Below are 20,388 nucleotides of genomic sequence, written 5' to 3'. Positions count from 1 at the left end.
ATGGTGTTAGAAGACACCACAACCGCAGCACGGATACTTCAATGCAAGCACATGATATCACAATGGCACCACACTTTACCACAAAACCCCTGCTACGGTATCAGCCAAGTACGATCCTACCAGTATAAACGCGCTCTGAGAAGGATTTCGACAACCAAACAATGGAGTAGATCATACCTTAAGTTAGAAAGCCTAATCTTTTAGCCTGTATCAGTCAAATACATCAGGTACCGGGTTCTATCATTCTGTACATATTTGTAAAAGACATAGCAATTTGACATAACGAAATTCCCGTGTTAAAACACGGGACACACGGGAAACTTGTCCTAATCTGGTTCAGATCAGCCATCAAAAAGGTATGTTTTTACATTTGTCGAGCTACGGTCAGCTACTTTCATTAGGAAAACAATCTAATCCTTTTTTCTTAGGCTTTATTTGCGTGCCATTTGTAAGGGGAGCTGTAAGCGAATAAGCTTGGAAACGTCAAATAAAAAAAAAACTGGCTTAGTGTATGTTTCCGGTCGATGTTTGTTTTTATCCCAAGAAATATTTACTGCATTTATTGATCTAAATGTCACTTCTACCATCGTACTGGTGTTGTGGTATGATTTTAGTTACACTGTGCTCATATGGGAGCAAAATGACACTAAGCTAAAGTTTTTAGTACAAAATAGGGTTGGGCCAACGTAGCTGTCATCCTTCGCTGCGTAGTTTGACAGCTGAGCCGTTGAAGGAGGAATTTGAATGGAAAATTATTATTTTTGTTATATGTTTAACTGGTGATATGTTTAAATTGGGGAGAAGGGAGCGGTATCTATTTCTGTTCTCTATTTATAGGGCGGCTGATTCTCGTTTCCTCGTTTCGTTCTAATAATTTCGGAAGTTAATCAAGTGTCAACTCTGTCTCTCGTGTGAACACAATGTTATGTGCTGCGCCTTGTTATGATAGGCGTCATCTAATAAAAACCACTGTAACTGTATGATTTTGTTTCATGGGCCACCCAACGCCCAATCGAAAATAGCTGCATTAGTAACGAGTCAGCACCAAAAGATGTGAACCGATACGCAAGAACCCGATGAAGATGGGACGCGAACCAATTCTCGCCCCCCCTCCCTTTGCTGCTGTTATTACATCTGGGCAACTAAGGCTTGGTCGCTTTCTATTGATGGTTTCTTTCGCGCGTTTTGTGTTAGCGGAATCAATTGATTAGAACGGCTAGCAAATTGTTTTAAAATATTTCTTTACTGATATGAAAATTTCCTTGCTTGAACCGGCGAAGAAATCGAAAAAAAACGCGCCGAATCAAGTGCTGTGTTCCGTTTATGCTGATACCTAAATAGGCTTCCTGCCCAGCAGCACTAGCCTCGCACGCCTGCATTTACGTCTAAGCATGTGCGATGCCCTTATCTTGCCAGTGTTTATTTGCTTCTCCCAAACAAAGATAAGCACTTTCCATGTAGAATTTCCTTCATAACACTTCGGTCGTATGTTTTTCCTTTCCGTCTTATCGAACGAATCCACCGTCTTATCATCGGTTATCCGTTCTATTACTTGTTCCCTTCGCATGCTTAGTCCGTTACTCACAGTCGTTGGTCGCCATTAAGCATGCTATCAAAACCGGTAACATTTTAGAATAATACACCGGCATTCTACAACGGTCAACAAGCATGTTTGTTTGTTGTGTTTTTTTTTTCGTTTGTTTGTTTGTTTGTTTGTTTGGTACGGTTCCACTTATTATACATGCGTTGCTTATTCACATTACGGCTGCAAAGTTGAAAGAATATCATTTGCGATAAGGATTTTTTTTTCCTTCCCATTGGTGCGGTGTGCACTGGGGATGGAACATCGTGTAACGTAAACCTTTGGCTCTGACCCATTTGGCCCGTATAGGATGGAGCTATAAAACCTGTGTGTGCCTTTTCTTCTTGGTTTAACGACCTGCTGGGTCATGCCCGCCCGTTGTAGGATGGCTTGCTAGACTTATTTTTACCACGGATAATCAATTCGTGCGTCGAGACGGAGCCGATCCAGATGCGATTCGATCCACGGTGATACCGCTTGCTCGCACCCTTATTGTCTTGTTGCAGCTGAAAGCAGCTCCATTATGGGGTTATTAGACCTGACCGATTCTACCAAATGATTCTTTCAGCTATCTGTCAAACCGAACTCTGGTAGGGTGATTGATGGATAGATGCCGTTCGCTAGTGCAATAACGCTACGAAACGCATCAATAAACATCGTTTTATTTCTTGAAAGCTTCGATCGTCGAACGAAAAACATATTTTATTTTACAAAAAGTAAAGTTTTTTTTTATAAAACGATACAACCGATTGTATATTAAAAACAAAACAAAAAGTAAACAAATCGCCTCTGTGACAGATAACTGACTGCCCAAAAGCATACCGAACTCGTGCATGCTCGATTCCGATGTTTGAATTGATGACTATCTGTCAAATCGCCCCATTAGTACACTATTAGCATTTTTAGTACAGTGTCAAACGCGTTTCGTCGATGAACTTATCGTTCGAGTTTTGCTGTACTAAATGTTGTCCAAAGTACACCGTGCGGTTCGAAAACCAGCGAATGTCTCGGCACTGGGCCACGCAACGCAAAACGTACATTCACCAGCTTCTTCGCCGTTACGGCATTAGGTTGTGTTTCTTGTTATTCACATACATATCGGTTCCTCGAAACATGATTGACCTCATTCGGAGAGCTTTGCGGGGCTTGTTGTTGTAGTGCTGCTGCTGTGGCGGCTGATAGAGAAGGCCAAACCATACGCTTGGCGGTGGAAAGGGAACCGAGTGGAAAATGATATTCTCACCCTCTCCACCACCCCCCTCTCCCCCTCAACCCCACTCCTCGTTCCGCCTTCTTCACTGTACTAGTAAGTTTTCCACCAGTTTCGCCGTATCACCCTTTTTCTTCAGGTTTGTCTGTATGTATGTGTGTGGATGGGTGGGTGGAGGGGGGATGTAGAGTGGGAGGAATTGCATTTATTCATGCTGCACATGCAGCATATTTGTGCGCATACTACCCACTTTGTTTCCGACTATTTCCCTCTCCCACTCCCTCCCACACACACACACACGTGTCTTTTTCTCTTAAAGTCCCTTCATTAACATTGCTGTTTGCACATATCTGCCACGGTCTCTCTCTCTCTCATGTGAAGAGAAAACTTTGCGGAAACTGGTAGAAAATGGTTGGACTTTGGAACCGGGATTGTTTGTTTGCTTGTTGCAACTAATGACGTGACACAATGGGCTACTATTGTTTTCTGGCAATTCGTGTAACAAACACATACGTATCGCGTACCCTTCCCTGTTCGGTGGTTCTGCCACCACCAAACCTGGTCCAAGGCTAGGTTAGCAAAGGGGTTGCATAAATATTTATTTGAATTCACGTTCGACATGAAAAAAAAACCCCACACGCACACACACAAAACAGGGAAAGAGTGTAAAATGAAGCACACAGAATTTGGTAAAGTGAGGAGAAATAAAGATACAATCATAATATACTGGCCGGGAAATCATAAAAATGTTTTCACATTACCAGCTTTTTCCCTGTGGGTGGCAGAGGGGCAGACGGGAGGGGAGAAACCCCGAATGAGTTCGTTTACTTGTTTGTGCATAACACGGTGAGGTAGTTATTTGTTCCGACGAGTTTTCTTCGTCTGTACGTTTGCTTGATTAACCGTTTTGTCTGTACCGGGTTGTGCAAGTGGTGATAGCTAGCAGTTTTAACAAGCTGACCCACTGTTAAAATGGGTTGCATTATAATTACAATGCAGTAGAAAGGAGTTGTGATTAGCACCGCTGCTGTACGGGAGAGTTCATTATGCTGTTTTAAAATCTTTGGTGTTCACTCGGTGTTTGCATTTTAGTACATTTAATTAACTAGCGAGTGAACAATGAGAAATGGGAATGATGATGACAGTTTAATGATTTGCTGTAACGTACAACATCTTGAAAAATCTCTCTTTCCATGACATAAGACCTCTTCCGAGTTTAGTACAAAACTTACTGATTAGTGAATGAAATGCTTCAAGCATTTTATGTTTTAGTACATGTTATTGTTTTCATTCAAATCAAATTCTTAAACAAGGTTTGCTCCGATTAACAGACGAAAAAGTTCCGATAAGGTCGTGTGAGATATAACTCTTTGTTTAAACAAAGGTCCAGAGCTATCTTGTACTAAAACACACAGCGCGCTGTCATATATCTCTCGTCCGAGCAAAGAGTGACAGGAGCTTAAAAGCTTCGCGCAAAATAAAACTGTAAATCCTTCGAGATGATATTTCAGAACAAAGACAAACAGATTCCAATTAAAGTATGATTCAACTAACTATATAGAAATTGATTCTACAAGCCCACATAGTGGACCTAACAAAAGATAAATTACTGTTGAAAAAGAGAAACTCTGTTAAACGAGTTCCTGTTGATAGGTCTTGTGGTGAGAAACATAAAACCGTAGCAAATCATAGCACTCACCAACACGGTTTCGCCTTAAATTCTCTTAGTTCCTAAAGTCAGTCAATTCATGCCCGAGTACTTCGGGTATGTCAGCTCGGTAAATCTCAAAATAAGCATTGTTCAGAGTATTTTGATTGTTTGACAACGTTAGCATATGTTTTCTACATTCTAGAAATATAAACAATCTTTTCCGGTCTGGTCTAAACGAATTCCGTTATAGATTAATTTATTTTTGAATGTCATTTTCATGGAAACTCTTCAAAGCTCGTTTGACATAACACCAAATCTTAGTGATTGTGGCCTCTCACAACATTTGTCAAACGATGAACCTCCCAGCCAGCCAAATTTTGTTACATTACCCTTAAATAACCCTTACTGAACCTAGTAATTTACCCTTACGAGCAGTTTTGACATGTTTACATTGGATCTTTTAGGAATGCTGCTTTTACCTTCATTTCCCTTTTAATTATACGGTAAACCAAGGGACAATCTTTCACCGAGAATGTCCCACTGGTAGAGTAAATGTTGTTAAACGTTTTAAACATTTTAAAAGCATGTTTAACATCAAAGAAACACTGTTTTATTTGATGCATTTTGGGATGCCACCACACCGTCTTTCCAACACATGAGCAAATGATACAGATTGACGAAGAAAACTGCTCGAATGGGTAAATTAACAGTGCGCAGTCTGACTGGGCTGTGCGGCTGATGAACTTTTCGTTTTTAGTACTATATTGTACTAAACGTTACTGTACGTTAGTTGTTAGTACTATCTAGTATTATGTAGTACTACTAAACGATGAATTTCTCGTCGTATAAGTATAACGTAGAAGTATACTGACGATACTTGTGAATAATAACTACAACTATACGCATCAGCTCTTAAAGGTTCACTATAAAATTATACTATTCCAAGAATGTTAAGCTATGCATATGTTTTGCTTACCGCGTATTGGGCTTTTGTTTGCTACGAGCATCGTGAAACGCAACTGTTTATTGTTTTAACCTTACTATAGACGTAACATTATTACGCCCGGGCCGCGGTAAGGCCGCCCCGTACTTTATCATCCCTCGCCACCGCATGGCTTATCAACGCCATTTTGCATTTTGCAATCATGTTTCCTTATAACACGCGCATTCCGCGGTAAAACACGGAAACTGAGCAGGGTCGAACGCAGTATGCGCGAAACGCCGTTTGGTGCAAAAGTGGGACGTATGTTTAGTTTCTTACTATCTGCAGCGGATTGTTTTGCTAATACGATGCTGAATTATTTATCTTTCGGGATCGGGACGGAGGCGAGGAATAAATACCATCATCTGTGTGCAATTAGAAAGCTGGGAAAAAGCGGCGAGCTTATCACTGCCCAGGCGGAACGCTGTTAGTGTCGTTGAGAATAGAACAAACGCAACTAATGCGCGCGTGTTACCCTTGCGTTACGGATCGAATTTTAATCTATTTGTTTATATTGTTTTCTCCTACCGATAGCAATAGTGCTTAGATTTTGTTGTGTTCTGTCCTGTTTGGGGCGAAGCAAATGAAGCGCATTTATCTTCGGCGTGCGATGGCAAAGCAACCAGCAAATGGGGCGCTTCTTTTCCGAACATTTAAACAAGTGCCAGCAGTGCCACGTTCTGAGGCTGGCTGGTCCGAAACGAACACTCCTCGGGACACGGGAAGGCGCGACACACGCGGTTTGCGGGCGATATGACCCACTTCGGCCCCGTTGCGATGGTATGCGACACCCGCAACACACTTTAAATAGCCACCGAAAAACCCACGCAACTCGGTTGTGCTGCTTGGGTCGTGGGTTTGTGCGTTACGTTCGGTGTCTTTGGACAACACTTGCACATCGGATGTACTGATCTGTTCCGTCGTTACAGGGTTTTTTTAGATGACAGAACAACGCGAACACATGACATTTCAACGACCTTAGGAAACACCACAACCTCAGCAGACAGACTTCAATGCAAGCACATGATATCACAATGGCACCACACTTTACCACAACACCACTACGACGACACAAGTGAAGTACGATCCGAGGAGTATAAACGTGTCCTAGGATGCATTTTCACAGCCAGACGATGGTTGTTAGTATGTTACATGTACTGTAGTTTTCAATAAGTAAAGCATAATTAATTCAATAAATGCAGCTAACATTTCTTCGGATCAAAACTAACACCATTTGGTTATCAAAATCGTACTCAGTGCGCGTTTATACTGGTCGGATCGTACTTGGCTGATACCGTCGAACTGTCGAAGACGCATCCTCTGTTCTGTATTCTGAAAAACCCTGCATTATTTCACCCATTAGCGAGACCGGGACGCTGATTCGTTACGTTTTCGCGTTCTGAATCGAATTCGTGACCAAGAACTGCATACAAATGTGCCGATAAAACTGCTACTATCCTGAGATTACTGTCGCACACTTTGACAAACATTTGCTGCGAATGGCAGTTCCAATCGCTTTGCTGTTTGATTTACACGGTACGAACTCTGAAACAATGATCTTAGATCTCAATTAAATTTCGAGAACCTTCCCCTGTGGGAAAGACGTGTTATCCTCCGGTAATTTGGAAGAAGACTTCCAACACTTCCGCCCCGGACAGTGTCGCTCGTCCAGAATTGATCGGCGAGTGCATCCAGATTTTGCTGCACGAACAAAACTGCATCTCCTCTGTTTGGGTCGTAAAACCAGCTAAAGTACGTTCCTGTAATAACAAAACGCTGGAAACCGGAGTGTACAACTGGTGATATCCGTCGCATTCTAGCTCCGTGGTGACTCCTACACTGGCTGGGTAATGACAGACAGGAAGGTGCCGGTGTATTTATTTGCGTAGTTAAAACGCTACTTTAACAGCGCTCTATCATCGTCTCGCTTTCCTGCGAGGTGCACAGGTTGTGAGGCGAACGGGTTAGCCCAGCGCCGGAAAAATGGGTGACCTTCTCTGCCTTTCTTCCATCCCATCCCGAGCATAATTCCTGCACGGTGAATTCAAGACATGTCATGGAGGGTGCGCGCACGGTGTACGTACAGAAGGTCAGTCGCGCTGGGCGATGGTGAAGGTGGCAAAAAGGAAACCGACCGGCTAAGTCGATTGTGGTCGTAAAAAGTTTTGTCGCTCGTATAGTTTTGCTCGTAAAATCGAAACAACGATTGACGGGTGAGAAAAGGAGCGCCCGGTGTGCAATCGGTGAAGGGGAGGAGGGGGATGGGGGGGGGGGGGGACTGTGGACGCAAAGTGTATCATTAAAAACTACAGTCGCATTTTATTCTGTTCAACTCTTAATGGAGGACATCGTCTCAAGGAAAAGTGCATGCGTCAGTGCTGAAGCGGGATTTTGTACCTTCCATTCCCACGGTATCCTTTCGCGGTAAACAACTAAGCACTGTGTGCTCCTGCGGTACCTGCCGCTGGAAGTTGTGTGGAAGACTGTAAAAGGGCATTGGAGTAGCTGACCCGTTTGATAGCTATATTCAATTAAAATTAGCACGAGATTAAAATTCGATTGCCGCTGGGAGAGGTATTAAGATTTGCAATTTTGCAGACTACGGTCTATCCAAGAATTTGCTGGAAACCTTCAATTGAGCGTTGCAATAAAAGTGCGTGCTTAGCGTATGACATTTGCATAAGCCTCGCGCTCCAATCTAGTTGGTAAGGATGAGTTATGATGTGCGTTCACCGCCAGAAGGTCCACTCAACGCCGCGTGGACGCAGACACACAAATAAATAAGTAATTTATCGCCACGCCAGTTACACCGCGGCTGGAACCGTGCCAGGCGCCGATACACGCTTCCTGCGTCAACAGGTGGCACTCACGGTGAGCGAGCGGTGGTAGAACATGCAACACCAGGAGATAGGAATGCACCGGACGGAAAAGTCTTCTGTATTTTTTTTTTGCCGTACGCCAAATCTGTTGTTTATGTGCGTTGTTACCTTCGGTAAAACAAAAAAAAAAGGGCGTAATGGAATGTCCGTCCCGGGGATGACATGTTTACTGCATGGCTGTTTACCTCCGGTTCCGCTCATGCAACACCCAGCGGACTAATACCGATTTGCATAAACATCTAATGCACACCTCATTAACCTTTTGTCTTTGTCGCCTAATGCTTCGTTTCAGACGTTTCATACACCTTCGTTCGGCGATGACGAGTTCGATATACAGTCGATGAACAGTCACCTGCAGCAGTCGCAACAGCAGCAACCCCAGCAACAACAGCAGCATCATCCGCAACCGCACCAACAACAGCAACAGTATCAGATGCATAGCAGTTCGCAACAACAGTCCGGCCATATGGTGGGAATGATGCAAGATCAGCAGCAGTCAGGCTACGGCCAATGGCACCAGGATATGAACCATCACAGGTAAGCCAGAGGAGATGCATCATCCACATTTTCTTTAGAACAATAGAATGCGAGGAACTTGTGCATAGTTATTCAACTTTGAAAGAGTTTTTGTAAGATTTAGATGAAGTGTATCTCTAGGCTTGACGACCTATAAGACATGTTCTGCTTTGAACAGGCCTGGCTCTCGAGCTACGGACAAGAAGTCAAGGTTTGTTACAAAAGTTACCCCAAGACTTCCAAGGTTTTAGGGCTAAAAAGATGCCGCGTAGTGACGTGAATCTCACATCTTTGAGGGCTCTGAGCAGTCTGAGATGTCTGAGGGCACTGAGACGTCTGAGAACTCTGAGGTCTCTGACGATTTTGAGATCTCTGAGGAATCTTAGATCTTTGAGGATTTTAGGATCTTTGAGGGCTTTGCGATTTCTCATGATTCTGAGAATTCTGAGGTTTCTGACATCTCTCAGAAATGAGGATTCTGAGATCTTCAGAGATTCAGGATTCTGAGAGGATTCTCAAATCTCTGAGGATTCTGAGATTGTTTAGGTGTTCTAAGATCTCTGAGTATTCTGAAATCTTTTAGGTCTTTGAGATTTCTGAGAATTCTGAGATATTTGAGATTTCTGAGATCTCTGACGACTCCAAAAGATCTGTGCTCTGTGAGAACTCTGCTAGATATAATAGCTAGGAGGATGAAAAGGTTGTAACAACTTCTTGTAATTCGTTTCATACCCGTCATGTTAAACATTTAGGCAAAATTTCGAAAACGCAAGGTTCGCGAGGAGAGTAAAGAATTACGTGCACCACGAATTTTCGCTTCTGCCGAATGCAGATGCAACATTACGTAAATCGCGGAAAGAGTTGGAGAATTCTGTCTTCTTAAACCCAGAAATGCCCCAATTTTGTCGTCTATCTGTCAAATCGCAGTTGATACTATTCTAGACTCCGATTTATTTTAGACGAGCTAGATGTTATCTGTCAAGCGTTCTGCTGTAGCTCAATTTGGCTGAGAGAAATTTCCACCTCCAGCAGTTTCATTGTTATCACAGTAAAATCACAATTTGTATTCAGAAATTCTTGACACCATATACAGCAAACCAATCGTACAGTGATTCAGTTGTTTTGGTCCCTTCGTAAAACAAAACAAACAAACAAAAACACACTTTCACCTGACGTTGGTGCAAAAAAAAAATCACTCCGCATTTGACCTTGACTCCCGATGTACATACATTTTACAGCTATCGAGCCGTCAAAGAACGCGCCTACATGAAGGCATCATCATCCCCCGTGGTGGTGCCTGTGGTGTGTTGTTCCAAAGCAAAACAAAACACACAAAACGTGCCGGTTTGAACCCTCAAAAAAAAAAAAAAGAAATAACCGACCCGAACAAATGAAACCGGGCCGGAAAAAAAAGCACGGGGCAGAACAGCGGCATTTTTTTTACCACCAGCGCGCGTCGTGTGTCGCGCGCGGAGAAGAAGCTCCTATACCTGTTACGTTAGCGTATGGAGGTTATAGTAGTACGCGCGAACGCCCAGCTGATCGCCGATGCGCCCTGCGGGCGGCATTTTTTTGTTGTTGTTGTGGCTCGTTTGTTGTTGTTTCATTTCGTCCCACCCCGAACGGTTCACCTTTTCACACGTTTCGTTTCACTTTCTCCAACAAAAAAACACAGCCCGTACACGCTACAGTCACCGAACCAGCCAACCTACCATCAGCTGAACGCTAGTCCGAACAACAATCCCACGCTGCACGTGATGCAGCCGCCCCAGCAGTCCCCCTCGATGGTACCACCCGCGCAGCAGCAGCAACAGCTATCACCCCAGCAGCAGCAGCAGCTCGTTGGCGGAAATGCGCTCAGCTTCATTGGGCGCTCGCCACCCCAGAACGGTGTTGGGCAGGGGACGGAAAACGGCACCACCAGCGACGACAGCGACGACACGATTCCGGTAAGAGCGGATGGAAGGTGGCAGGTGGGGAGAGAGGGAGTGGGGCTAGGGACCGCTTGATAAATAATTGCCCACCCGAGGGTGTGTGTGTGTGTGCGCGTCTGGGACACCCCCGGGGGTAGTGGGGCGGAGAATGAGAGAAGCAGGGAGGGAGGGGGTGGAAAAAAGGATTCACACCCCCTTTCTGCCCCCTTTTTGGGCACCGATTTTTGATCGCTCTTTTTTTCTGTTCTTTCTTGCGCGCATTGTGTTCTTTTTTTTTTACATCCTTCTCTACCTTTATCGGTTTCAACGCTCCGGTGTTTGCGAATTTTCCGACCTTTCCCGGACTCGGGTCGGCTTTTTATGTGTGTGTATTTTTTTTTTTTTCGCTTATATTCTCATCTGTGTCCCTTTCCCTCGGTCCAGGCAAACTCCCTGAAGCGTCCCTCGTCCGAACCGTCGTACGGTGAGGATGCGCTGGCCGGTGCGGCCGGGATAAAGGCATCGGCGGCAGCAGCCGCCGCCGCCGCCGCAGCCGCCGCCAAGAAGCCCAAGGTCACGAAGAAGAAGAAAAAAAGGGATCCGAACGAGCCACAGAAGTAAGTTTTATTTGGTTTAGTGCAATTTGTTTCGTTTTTTTTTCTCCCCCATTTCTAGCTGTGGGGCAACATTTTGTGTGTTGTTTTGCATCTTCTGCTCCACTTTGCACAGCCACTAACCGGTACATCTGTTCCCGTTGTTTTTGTTTTCAGACCCGTCTCTGCCTATGCACTGTTTTTCCGCGACACGCAGGCAGCTATAAAAGGCCAAAATCCGAACGCCTCGTTCGGGGAAGTTTCCAAAATCGTTGCCTCCATGTGGGACGTGCTAGCGACGGAGCATAAAAATGTAAGTAAGCCCCGCGTGCTTGCACAGCCGGCAAAACTGCAGCTCCAAATTCAATCGCAACCAGCAATATGTGTAGCGTTAGTGGTGTAAGCAACAGTTAACCTCGCGTGCGGTGAAAGTGTGCCGCAACTTCCATCCCTCGCCGAAACCGCCTTCCTTCCGTACACCACCAAGACGCGAACCTCTCTACAAAAATATGCTTTTAAATTTCTAATCAACCTCCCCTACATTTCCCCTCCCCTTCCCTCGCTCCGCCATACATCGCAGCCTATTACGTTTATGTGTCCTATTGTTGTTTTGTTTGTTGTTTGCCTGTCCATCGACTCGCCCCGGCCCGTTCGCTGCCAGCTCTCTGCAGCTTCCGTGTGTACCGTACCGGTCTCTCAATCAACCGTTCGAATTTACGTATACTTTCTTTTTACTCCGGCACTGTTTCGTGCGTCTTATTGCTCATTTCCCGGTTTTTTTTTGTTGTTGTTGCTTTTCTTTGAAAACCATCAAAATTATCTATGAAGAAAAGAAGCAAAACGGAAAGCAATAAAGCAAGAAAACAACTCACCGCACCAAATTATCCACTCCTGTAATCTCCATGTGGCGTTTGTGATGAGGGTTTTATGGCAGCGTGTGTTTTACGATGAAGCGAAGTTTCCAATTTGAGCTGTTGCTTTATCCTGCTCGGTCTGTGCATAGCATCTTTCTGCTTTGAAGTTCGTGCTGCAGTTTTTGAATAGTTTAAATTGTTTATTTTTGTGTAACAAACGGTTTTTAATGTTAGGATATCAGCTTGGTGTAGATTATTCGTATGCAGTGAAAGTAAACACGGGCAATGGTGATAAAAATATAGATATATTCATTATTTATAGCATCATCGACGAATAGAGCTCTAGAAATGATGAAATATTGCCCAGAAAGTCCCGAAGACACTATTATAGCAGAGGCTCGTCTGTTCGTGCAAATATGATATCCGCTGCTATAAACTACTGAGCTGTCAAATCCCATGCTGCTATACACTAACTCAGCAGTCAAATTTGCAAAATCTGGGTGTCCGAGAATCTCCATAGGCCGGGGACTGTATTCAAACGCTGTAAATACACTGTATTATTCATTTCCGTTCATTTCACTCAGTCTCCTTAACCTTTGCCATAATAATAATTGCGATAAGAGCTTTATAGCGCATTCTACGAGAATATTGTTTACGCGCGCAGAATGCTTACCACCTTATCTTGTTGTTTGGTTCTATTGTTATGCGACTGACTGTTGTTTGCATTTCCTTATGTGCGCCATCCGTCTTCTGTTAGTTACCGCCAGCGCCAAACAAGCGTTTATAAAACATGGTTTTATGTATCGTTTCTTTGATTTTCCGATTAATTGCTTCCTATAAACAATCCGGCTTCGAAACATGCTGCTTGGGGTTACTTAGAGGACTTTATTCGTTGGAATGTGAGTGTTGCTATAAATTCAATGAGTCATGACATTGCCAAAAAAACATTCACAGCCGAACTACACACGCAGTTTTAAAAAGTCGGCAGATTATGGCACAGTCTGCGATTAATTTTCCGATAAATTGCTTCCTATAAACAATCCAGCTTCGAAACATGCTGCTTGGGTTACTTAAAGGACTTTATTCATTGGAATGTGTTTGTTGCTATAAATTCAATGAGTCGTGACATTGCCAAAAAAACATTCACAGCCGAACAACACACAGTTTTAAATAGTCGGCAAACTATGGCACAGTCTGCGATTGCTGGTCTGATGCGATCTGACGCGATTTGGTACGTGTAGTTTGAACAGCGTCAGGCTCAGATCAAAACAAACTTATGAATGATGATTTATCAAAGTTTAAAGAGTAAATTGCACCAAACTTTGACCAATTTTGAGTTACAATGTAGAGCGAATATAAAACAAACGCAACTGTGCGTTTAGCTTGGCTATCTAATAGCAGTCAAGCATATACGATATTGTACCAAGATTCGACAAATGCGGATCTCTCACCGGATTATAGCGGTCTGCTATAATAGCGTACCTCGGTTACTTTATGAATAATTTAAAGTGTTTGAGATATTGGATAAACGTCTACTACGCGACTCTTTGCTGCATCGGACCGAGATGAATACTTATACGATTATAGCAACGAGCTACATTGTGCTTTCCATGTAGTTCTGTTTGTATTTGTTTGTTCACATGTTTGCACTTAAAAATTCGATTTGAGTTGTTGCAGATTTGTTTGTTACGGGTACAACAAGAGTGAAAAAGAGAAGTATAATGTTCATCAGTTTCATTCTATTCTCTACGCGCTATTCGTTCGCTCCTTTAGTCAAGTAGTCGTGCTCCATTTTTATAATAAATTCCTTTTGTTTTTTTCCTGTTCCGGGAGCATACTTTCATGCTTTATATTTTACTCCATTCGTAGGGGGGGGGTCTCGTGAAGTACGCAAAAGCGAAGTTCCAGCTCCGGCGAAGGTATATTACTGCAACAATGTTTACGCAACCGTGTACCAAACGTAAGGTCCCCAAATGGAGGCGCATCGAACTTGCTCATTGTTTGGGCAATAATAGTTTGCAATAGCGGACCCGAACACTAACATACTCTATCTCGTTTTACATCAGTCAATCTGTCTCCTCTATCTCTGTCTTTCTTTCTCTCACACACATACTTCTGCTAGTGAGTAGATGTCTTCAAACCAATATTGATCTATGCCGGCGTTCGCCAGTCGTTCAAGAATATCTTCCTAAATTGGAAGATAATGGAGGGAGGGAGGGGGAGGGGAGGATGGGTGGGAGAAAGATTGAAGATACATCGCCATCTTCACACTCCCAGTGAGCGAATCCTTTTTCCAAAGAAATGAAATTCAATTGAATTTTGCAATAATCTGCTTCACAAGAGCGTCTCATTAGGCGATACGAGCAGGAAGGAAGCATACCAAGCAGAATCCCCTTCTTCTAATCACCTCCCGCCGTAAAACATCCTTTGGCCCCGAAAAGTGATCGTTCTGTCTCGCTTTCGCCCGCAAGATGCCAGAATGTCTTGAATTGCCAGCGCTACAATTGGAATCCGATTACCCAGCGCGGGGATGTACTTTGCCTCACCACCCCCCTCCCCCCCGCGATTGTTTGTTTCGGAATTAAACAATAACATCAACAATAGCAACAATAACAAATATAACCCAAACTGAATAGCCTCGCACCAGCTCAAAAGGATATAAAACTGATGCTTCATTGCTCGAACTTCAATTATATCAGACCGAAGCTAGCAAACATCCGTTTGGCTTTAGTTAAATTGGCCTTGTTCTGGGCTTGTTCTCTTGTTGAATCGAGATGAATAATGGAACCCCATTGCAAGGAGAACGAATGGGTTTTTTTTTTGTTGGTGTTGGTGCAAAAAAAAACAAAGCAACAACAACAAACCAAATAGAAAAGTAACGTTTAAAACGCACACACGTACAGCGCGGCACACAAAAAGATAACAAATATCCCGAAAATGCACTCCTTGCCGTTCCATTTTCTGGTCACCCCCGATGTTGTCTTGCACAGTAATAGCAGGGTGTATGCAATTTTATTTGCTCTTCTCGTATGTCGTATCGCTCTATATAACATAACGAATTTCTCCCTCCTCCTCCGTTCGTTCATCCTTCCCCCCCCCCAAAACCCAACTCCCAACTCCCAATGTCCTTGCGTAGTTGTGTGTTTGTGGGTGTGTGTGTATGTTGGTTCTTTATGATGAGCTTTATATTGTGAAATTTTCGTTTAAACAACCGGCTCCTCGTGTGCTGGTCGGAAAAAGTCTTACATCATGTTCGCAAGCGAAAACGAAACGAAACACCTCGACAGTCGGTGTAGGGAAGGGGGGGGAGGGCGTGTAGGGGTGGTGTGTGGTGCGTGCTGGGTTTGCTTCTTCTGTTTCTCCAACTCCGGCAGTAGAATGGGGACATGCGCGCGGCACGGGCTACCCATTACACATGTCTCTCGCTCTCTCTCTCTCTCTCTGCCTTTCCCTTCCTTTTTTAACCCACCCTTACCCCCAAGTTACCCTGTCAACGGTGGGATGGATGTTATCGGGTGGACCTGTGGGTGGTTAGTAGTAGCAGATATCTGTTCTTATCCTTGCCGGAAAAGACGTGGAGAGGGGAGGGGGGGGGGGGAAGGGTAACCGGGACAGGGGAAGCACAGCCAAAGCACAGAGGCCACCGAGACATACATACAGACACACAAATCGTAGTAGTAGCATCATTCTACTTCGCTCTGTTTGCACCGAGAAACCGAGGGCTATTGGCCCTCTTTTGCCGCGCGTACTGTGTACACACAGTGTCACAGTGTACATTCCCATGCTGCGTTCCCTCCCGCTTTTGCCAGGTATTTCATTTCATCCTTTCAGCTGCATCTCGCTCATCCAACTTGGTCGGTGGAGCATACTGGAGCTTTATAGGAGCATTATGTATGCAGCTCAAAACTAAGCCAACAAGAACAAGAGACATTGACAGAGAGAAAGGCATATATATATAATCCGAGAGAGAGAGAGAGAAAGAGATAAAAGGAGAGAGTAAGAACGAACGAAAGCGGGGAAGCGGGAAGGAATGCTATCATCGAGCAGCAGGGTATATTGGGTTTGGTTTCGCTGGGATGGCTGCAGAGGAGTGGAAACATTTGCAAAGTTTTTCAATTTAATTTTCAAGATGAGAATCACTCTTTTACTTCCTCATCATTTTGTGTGCGCAAGTTTCAGTTTCATGTCGTTGCCATTCCTTCCATTTCCATTCCCCGCTCTCTCCGTTTTGGGTCATATTTTGCCATCTGAGTGTGTCTTTCTTGCGTTGTTTTGAATTTTCTTTCATGATGTGTCCTTTCGGGGCGCATTTTTACCGCGATTTGCTGGTGCTACACATTTCCACAATGCGACATGTAAAGATCTCAATTATATTTTGGAAAAATGTTATTGTACGTTGTTTTACGAACGATTGCTGTACTGTAATGTGGTTTTATTCGTTCACACGTTCCTATGTTTTGCCATTCGTTCTCAGGTGTATAAGAAGAAAACGGAAGCTGCTAAGAAGGACTACTTGAAAGCACTCGCCGCGTATCGAGCGAGTTTAGTGTCAAAGGTAAAGTATCTCTCATTCTCCGCCGCCTTCTTGCACGTGACAGCACTCACTCACCTACCGATTTCGTCTGCTACCGTACAGGGTACTGAAGGGGAACAGCAACAATCACCACAACAATCAATCTATTCCCCACCGCCACAAGCAACGCTGCAACAGAATCAGCAACCGCAGCAGCATCACCATCAGCAGCCGCAGCCGCCACCCCAGCAACAGCATCAACTACAGCCGCAACAGCACACGCAGCAGCATCCCCATCAGCAGCATCCGCATCAGCAGCAGCAGCAGCAACAGAACAATCATCTGGTGAACCACTCGAAGCACTCGCCTCAAAATGGACCCGCCGTTGCGCAAGCTCCCGGTCACCTTCAGCACATGCAGGGACTGCAACAGGCGCAACAGCAGCAACAACAACAGCAACAGCAGCAGCAGCAACAACACTCAAACTATGCACCGTCGTACGCATCGTCGTATAAGCCATCCCAGCAGGTACGCTCATCTCTTCTGCTGTAAAACTTCCTTCGGCGGCTTACGATTACGCCGGTACATGCGTTAACATGTGTTTTCAACATCTGCGAATGCGCTGGTAGAAACTATTGCCAGAACCTTTGCTCTAGTTTGTTTTCTCTGGCGCTAGTGCGCTTCTTTTTTTTTATTCGATGTATTAAGTATGTAGAGTGTATTGATTTTCCACTTACTGGAGTCATCCACGCTCATCCTTCCGGGTATATTCGGTATTGTTAGCTGTGTGTTGGAACCGAGTTCTTTTTTATGTTGGCTATTTTTAAACACTTGTAAACAGTGCCTTAAAACTGTAGAATTCATTTTAAAACTCCCGAACGAACTTTACCGAGTTGTTTCGGGGGTTTCCGACCAGTTTCGATTAGTATTCCAAAGCGATACTAGTATTCTGAATGGAAGCTAGCGCCATCTAATGTATGAATCGTGTACTACGTACGAGCATGATCAAAAATAGACTTTGCCACTCAGCTTTCGTATGTGATTTAGCAAAACTGTTACAAATTGTCTCAACGCACTACCATATTCAATTTGTTTTCTAACTTATCTCTGATTGAAGTAAGTGAGTATGCCCGCAAACGTCAGTTGACGCCGAAAGAAGCATCAAGGCTGCTTCTGTTGGCAATGTATTGCGTATCTGTTTGGTTAGATTTGCGCATACTTTTGTTGTTACACAATGACCGAAGGTATCCCCGAGTCACGGCACCACTGGCAGATGATTAATGATCGAATGCAGAAACTGTACGGAACCGTTCGTTATGGCAGAGTGACCATTAAAGCAGGGGAAAAAAAACGAAATAGTTTTCCCCTGCAGCATGTATCCGCGACCGCGCGATGTTTTGTTTGGTGAACGATAAAGTTTAATGGCTGCATTAAAATTCAAATGGTAAAGAAATGGATTAGAAAGATGTAAATGAATTAATGATGGCGACATCGCTGTTAGCCAAACTTTCATATTTCCTACACGCCCCATAAAGTTGTTTAGTGTTTTATCGTTCTGCATGCAAATCTAATTTGGCGATGCGATATATAATGCGACCTTATCCTTTAAGTTCATTTGCCATCCAGAATGTTTGGTCCTTTTACTGCTGAACAAAAATAATCTTCAATTTATGATTAATTTAGGAAAATGATGAAACTTTTTGGGTATATGGCTTTTCGGCTAATACGATCATGTGTTATTCGGTTAGCTTGCGTTGCTATTTTGTTTTTTTAATTGTGCTAAGAAACCCAACGCCCCGAACAGAACAAATGTCACGCGAGAATGACGTATGAATTCACGATCAAAATAGAACTGTAGTTCATCCTCTTTACTCTAGCCCACACTGTAGCTGTTTGTTATTTTATATCTATCCCTCGCTCTATTGCTCTTCCATGCCCTTGCTAGTGTGCTAGAATAGTTGATACGAAAGTGAATCCATTTGCAAAATCGCTCATTTTTATCGTAAATAATTTAATGAACCTCGTCATTAAAGAGAATAGAAGATGAAACATTATTTTATGCATTCATATATGCATGGCTGCTCGTGAGAGGAGAAGTTTAGCGGGTGGGGGTAGGATGCTGTACCATCGTCCACACCTGTAATACGGCAACCTTCTTCCAGCTTCTTTGTCCTGATCCTTCGTCCCTATACATTTGGCAGTCGTAGGACATCCTTCGCGCGTGTTCCTTTTTGCGTTTGTGTGTAATGTCAGTACCCACACTCCTACCCCACCCGCATATTGCTCTCGCTACCGCTGCCATACTATTGCGCATCACTGTATGTCAATATTTGAATAACAGATATGAACGTAATGATGCCGATGATGATGATGACGGGACCATATCTATTTATATTTTTCTACCATTTTGGTTTGGAGGATTCCTTATGCAAACATGCAGAATATAGTTGTTTTTTCGCAATCGAAGGAATAAATAATATCCACCCGAAATGGGATTACGATATTTCCTTTCCTGCTCACTTAACGGTTCAGTAACTTTGCATTAATGGGCCGTTTAGTGATCGCGATGTAGTTTTGTTTGCTGATATTTCGCAGAATAATTGTCTTAAATAGTATGTATAGCACAACAACAGAGTGGAAATTAAATGCCCCATCCTTTTGGGACAGATATCGACGACAAAGCTCTTCGTGGTTGGCACTGGATAGCAGGATTTGTTATCTTTCACTCAGCTGTTTGATTTTGTTCGTTTTTTTAGCGTCAAACGCTGGCAGCCAACAATTGATGAACCGGATGAATACATTTCCATCTTCATTCGTCCACTAAAAATGCCTTTAAAATGCTAACTCTTACATTTGGGACTATTCATTATGAAGCAGTTCCATCTGCTTGCTTTACTATTTTGTCAACAACGATCGGCTAAATGTGGTGTTCATGGTTCAACTCTCGTATTTAACCGGAACACATTTCCATTTCTGTTATCTCATTTTACTGCTGCCGTTGCGGCTTAACGGTGGGGAAAGTTGTCTAAAATTCAAACAGCAGATAAGAATCTGTTCATTGCTATACTTGTTTTTTTTGTTTCCCTATTCCCGCCTTTGGTATTAAGAGATACTTATGTTTGGCAGGAAAAAAAATAACCTCTTTACATCCAGTGCGATTGGGGAACAGCGCATTACCGTACCGAACAAACAAAACATCTCCAATGTGAACACAATGGATGTCTTTCGAAAGTACAACAGTGTTACCTCCACGCCTTGGTACTCACCACTTTGCCAGTCAGCACTCATGTTGCCACATGGCATCAAAAACGTAATATTTTAGAATTACCGAATGAATTCAAATAGTAATAAAACAGCAGATTAAATAAATCAAAATACATTCTTTGATGGCATGGAAGAGATCCCGGAATGGCATTATATCGCAAACAGCGCAAGGGGCGAAGCGGTTGATGGATATAAGCTCGAATGCAATGCCAAACACTTGATGGCTACAAGCGCGCAAGCGAGATAGAGAGGATAGAGAGAGCGTGTGAAGAGCTAGCGGACGATGAATGTATGGGTAGAAGGAAGAGGCATGCTTGAAGGTTGAAAATGGAAGTAAAATTGAAAATGTTGTTTGTGGATGCCTTCACCTTCCCAATACAACTACATTCCCCTTCCCCTCCCTCCCGCCTGCTACCCTTCTTCGCACTTGC

At 43.6% G+C, this 20,388-nt stretch overlaps 1 protein-coding gene across 1 annotated transcript in view; it reads left to right on the top strand.

The window, feature by feature from the left end:
- LOC128708592 (TOX high mobility group box family member 3-like) overlaps window positions 1–20,388 on the top strand; it is a 40,127-nt gene that overhangs the window by 12,828 nt on the left and 6,911 nt on the right. The window contains exons 2-7 of the mRNA XM_053803574.1: window positions 8,597–8,841; window positions 10,496–10,793; window positions 11,178–11,350; window positions 11,504–11,639; window positions 16,655–16,735; window positions 16,817–17,221. Of these exons, the coding sequence (XP_053659549.1) occupies window positions 8,597–8,841; window positions 10,496–10,793; window positions 11,178–11,350; window positions 11,504–11,639; window positions 16,655–16,735; window positions 16,817–17,221 (1,338 nt within the window). The remainder of the gene's footprint in view (window positions 1–8,596; window positions 8,842–10,495; window positions 10,794–11,177; window positions 11,351–11,503; window positions 11,640–16,654; window positions 16,736–16,816; window positions 17,222–20,388) is intronic.

Source organism: Anopheles marshallii, chromosome X (assembly GCF_943734725.1).
Source record: "Anopheles marshallii chromosome X, idAnoMarsDA_429_01, whole genome shotgun sequence".
In the NCBI taxonomy this organism is placed as follows: domain Eukaryota; kingdom Metazoa; phylum Arthropoda; class Insecta; order Diptera; family Culicidae; genus Anopheles; species Anopheles marshallii.
The sequence above is the reverse complement of the archived record's forward strand: the minus strand, read 5'-3'. Positions and strand labels throughout refer to the sequence as shown.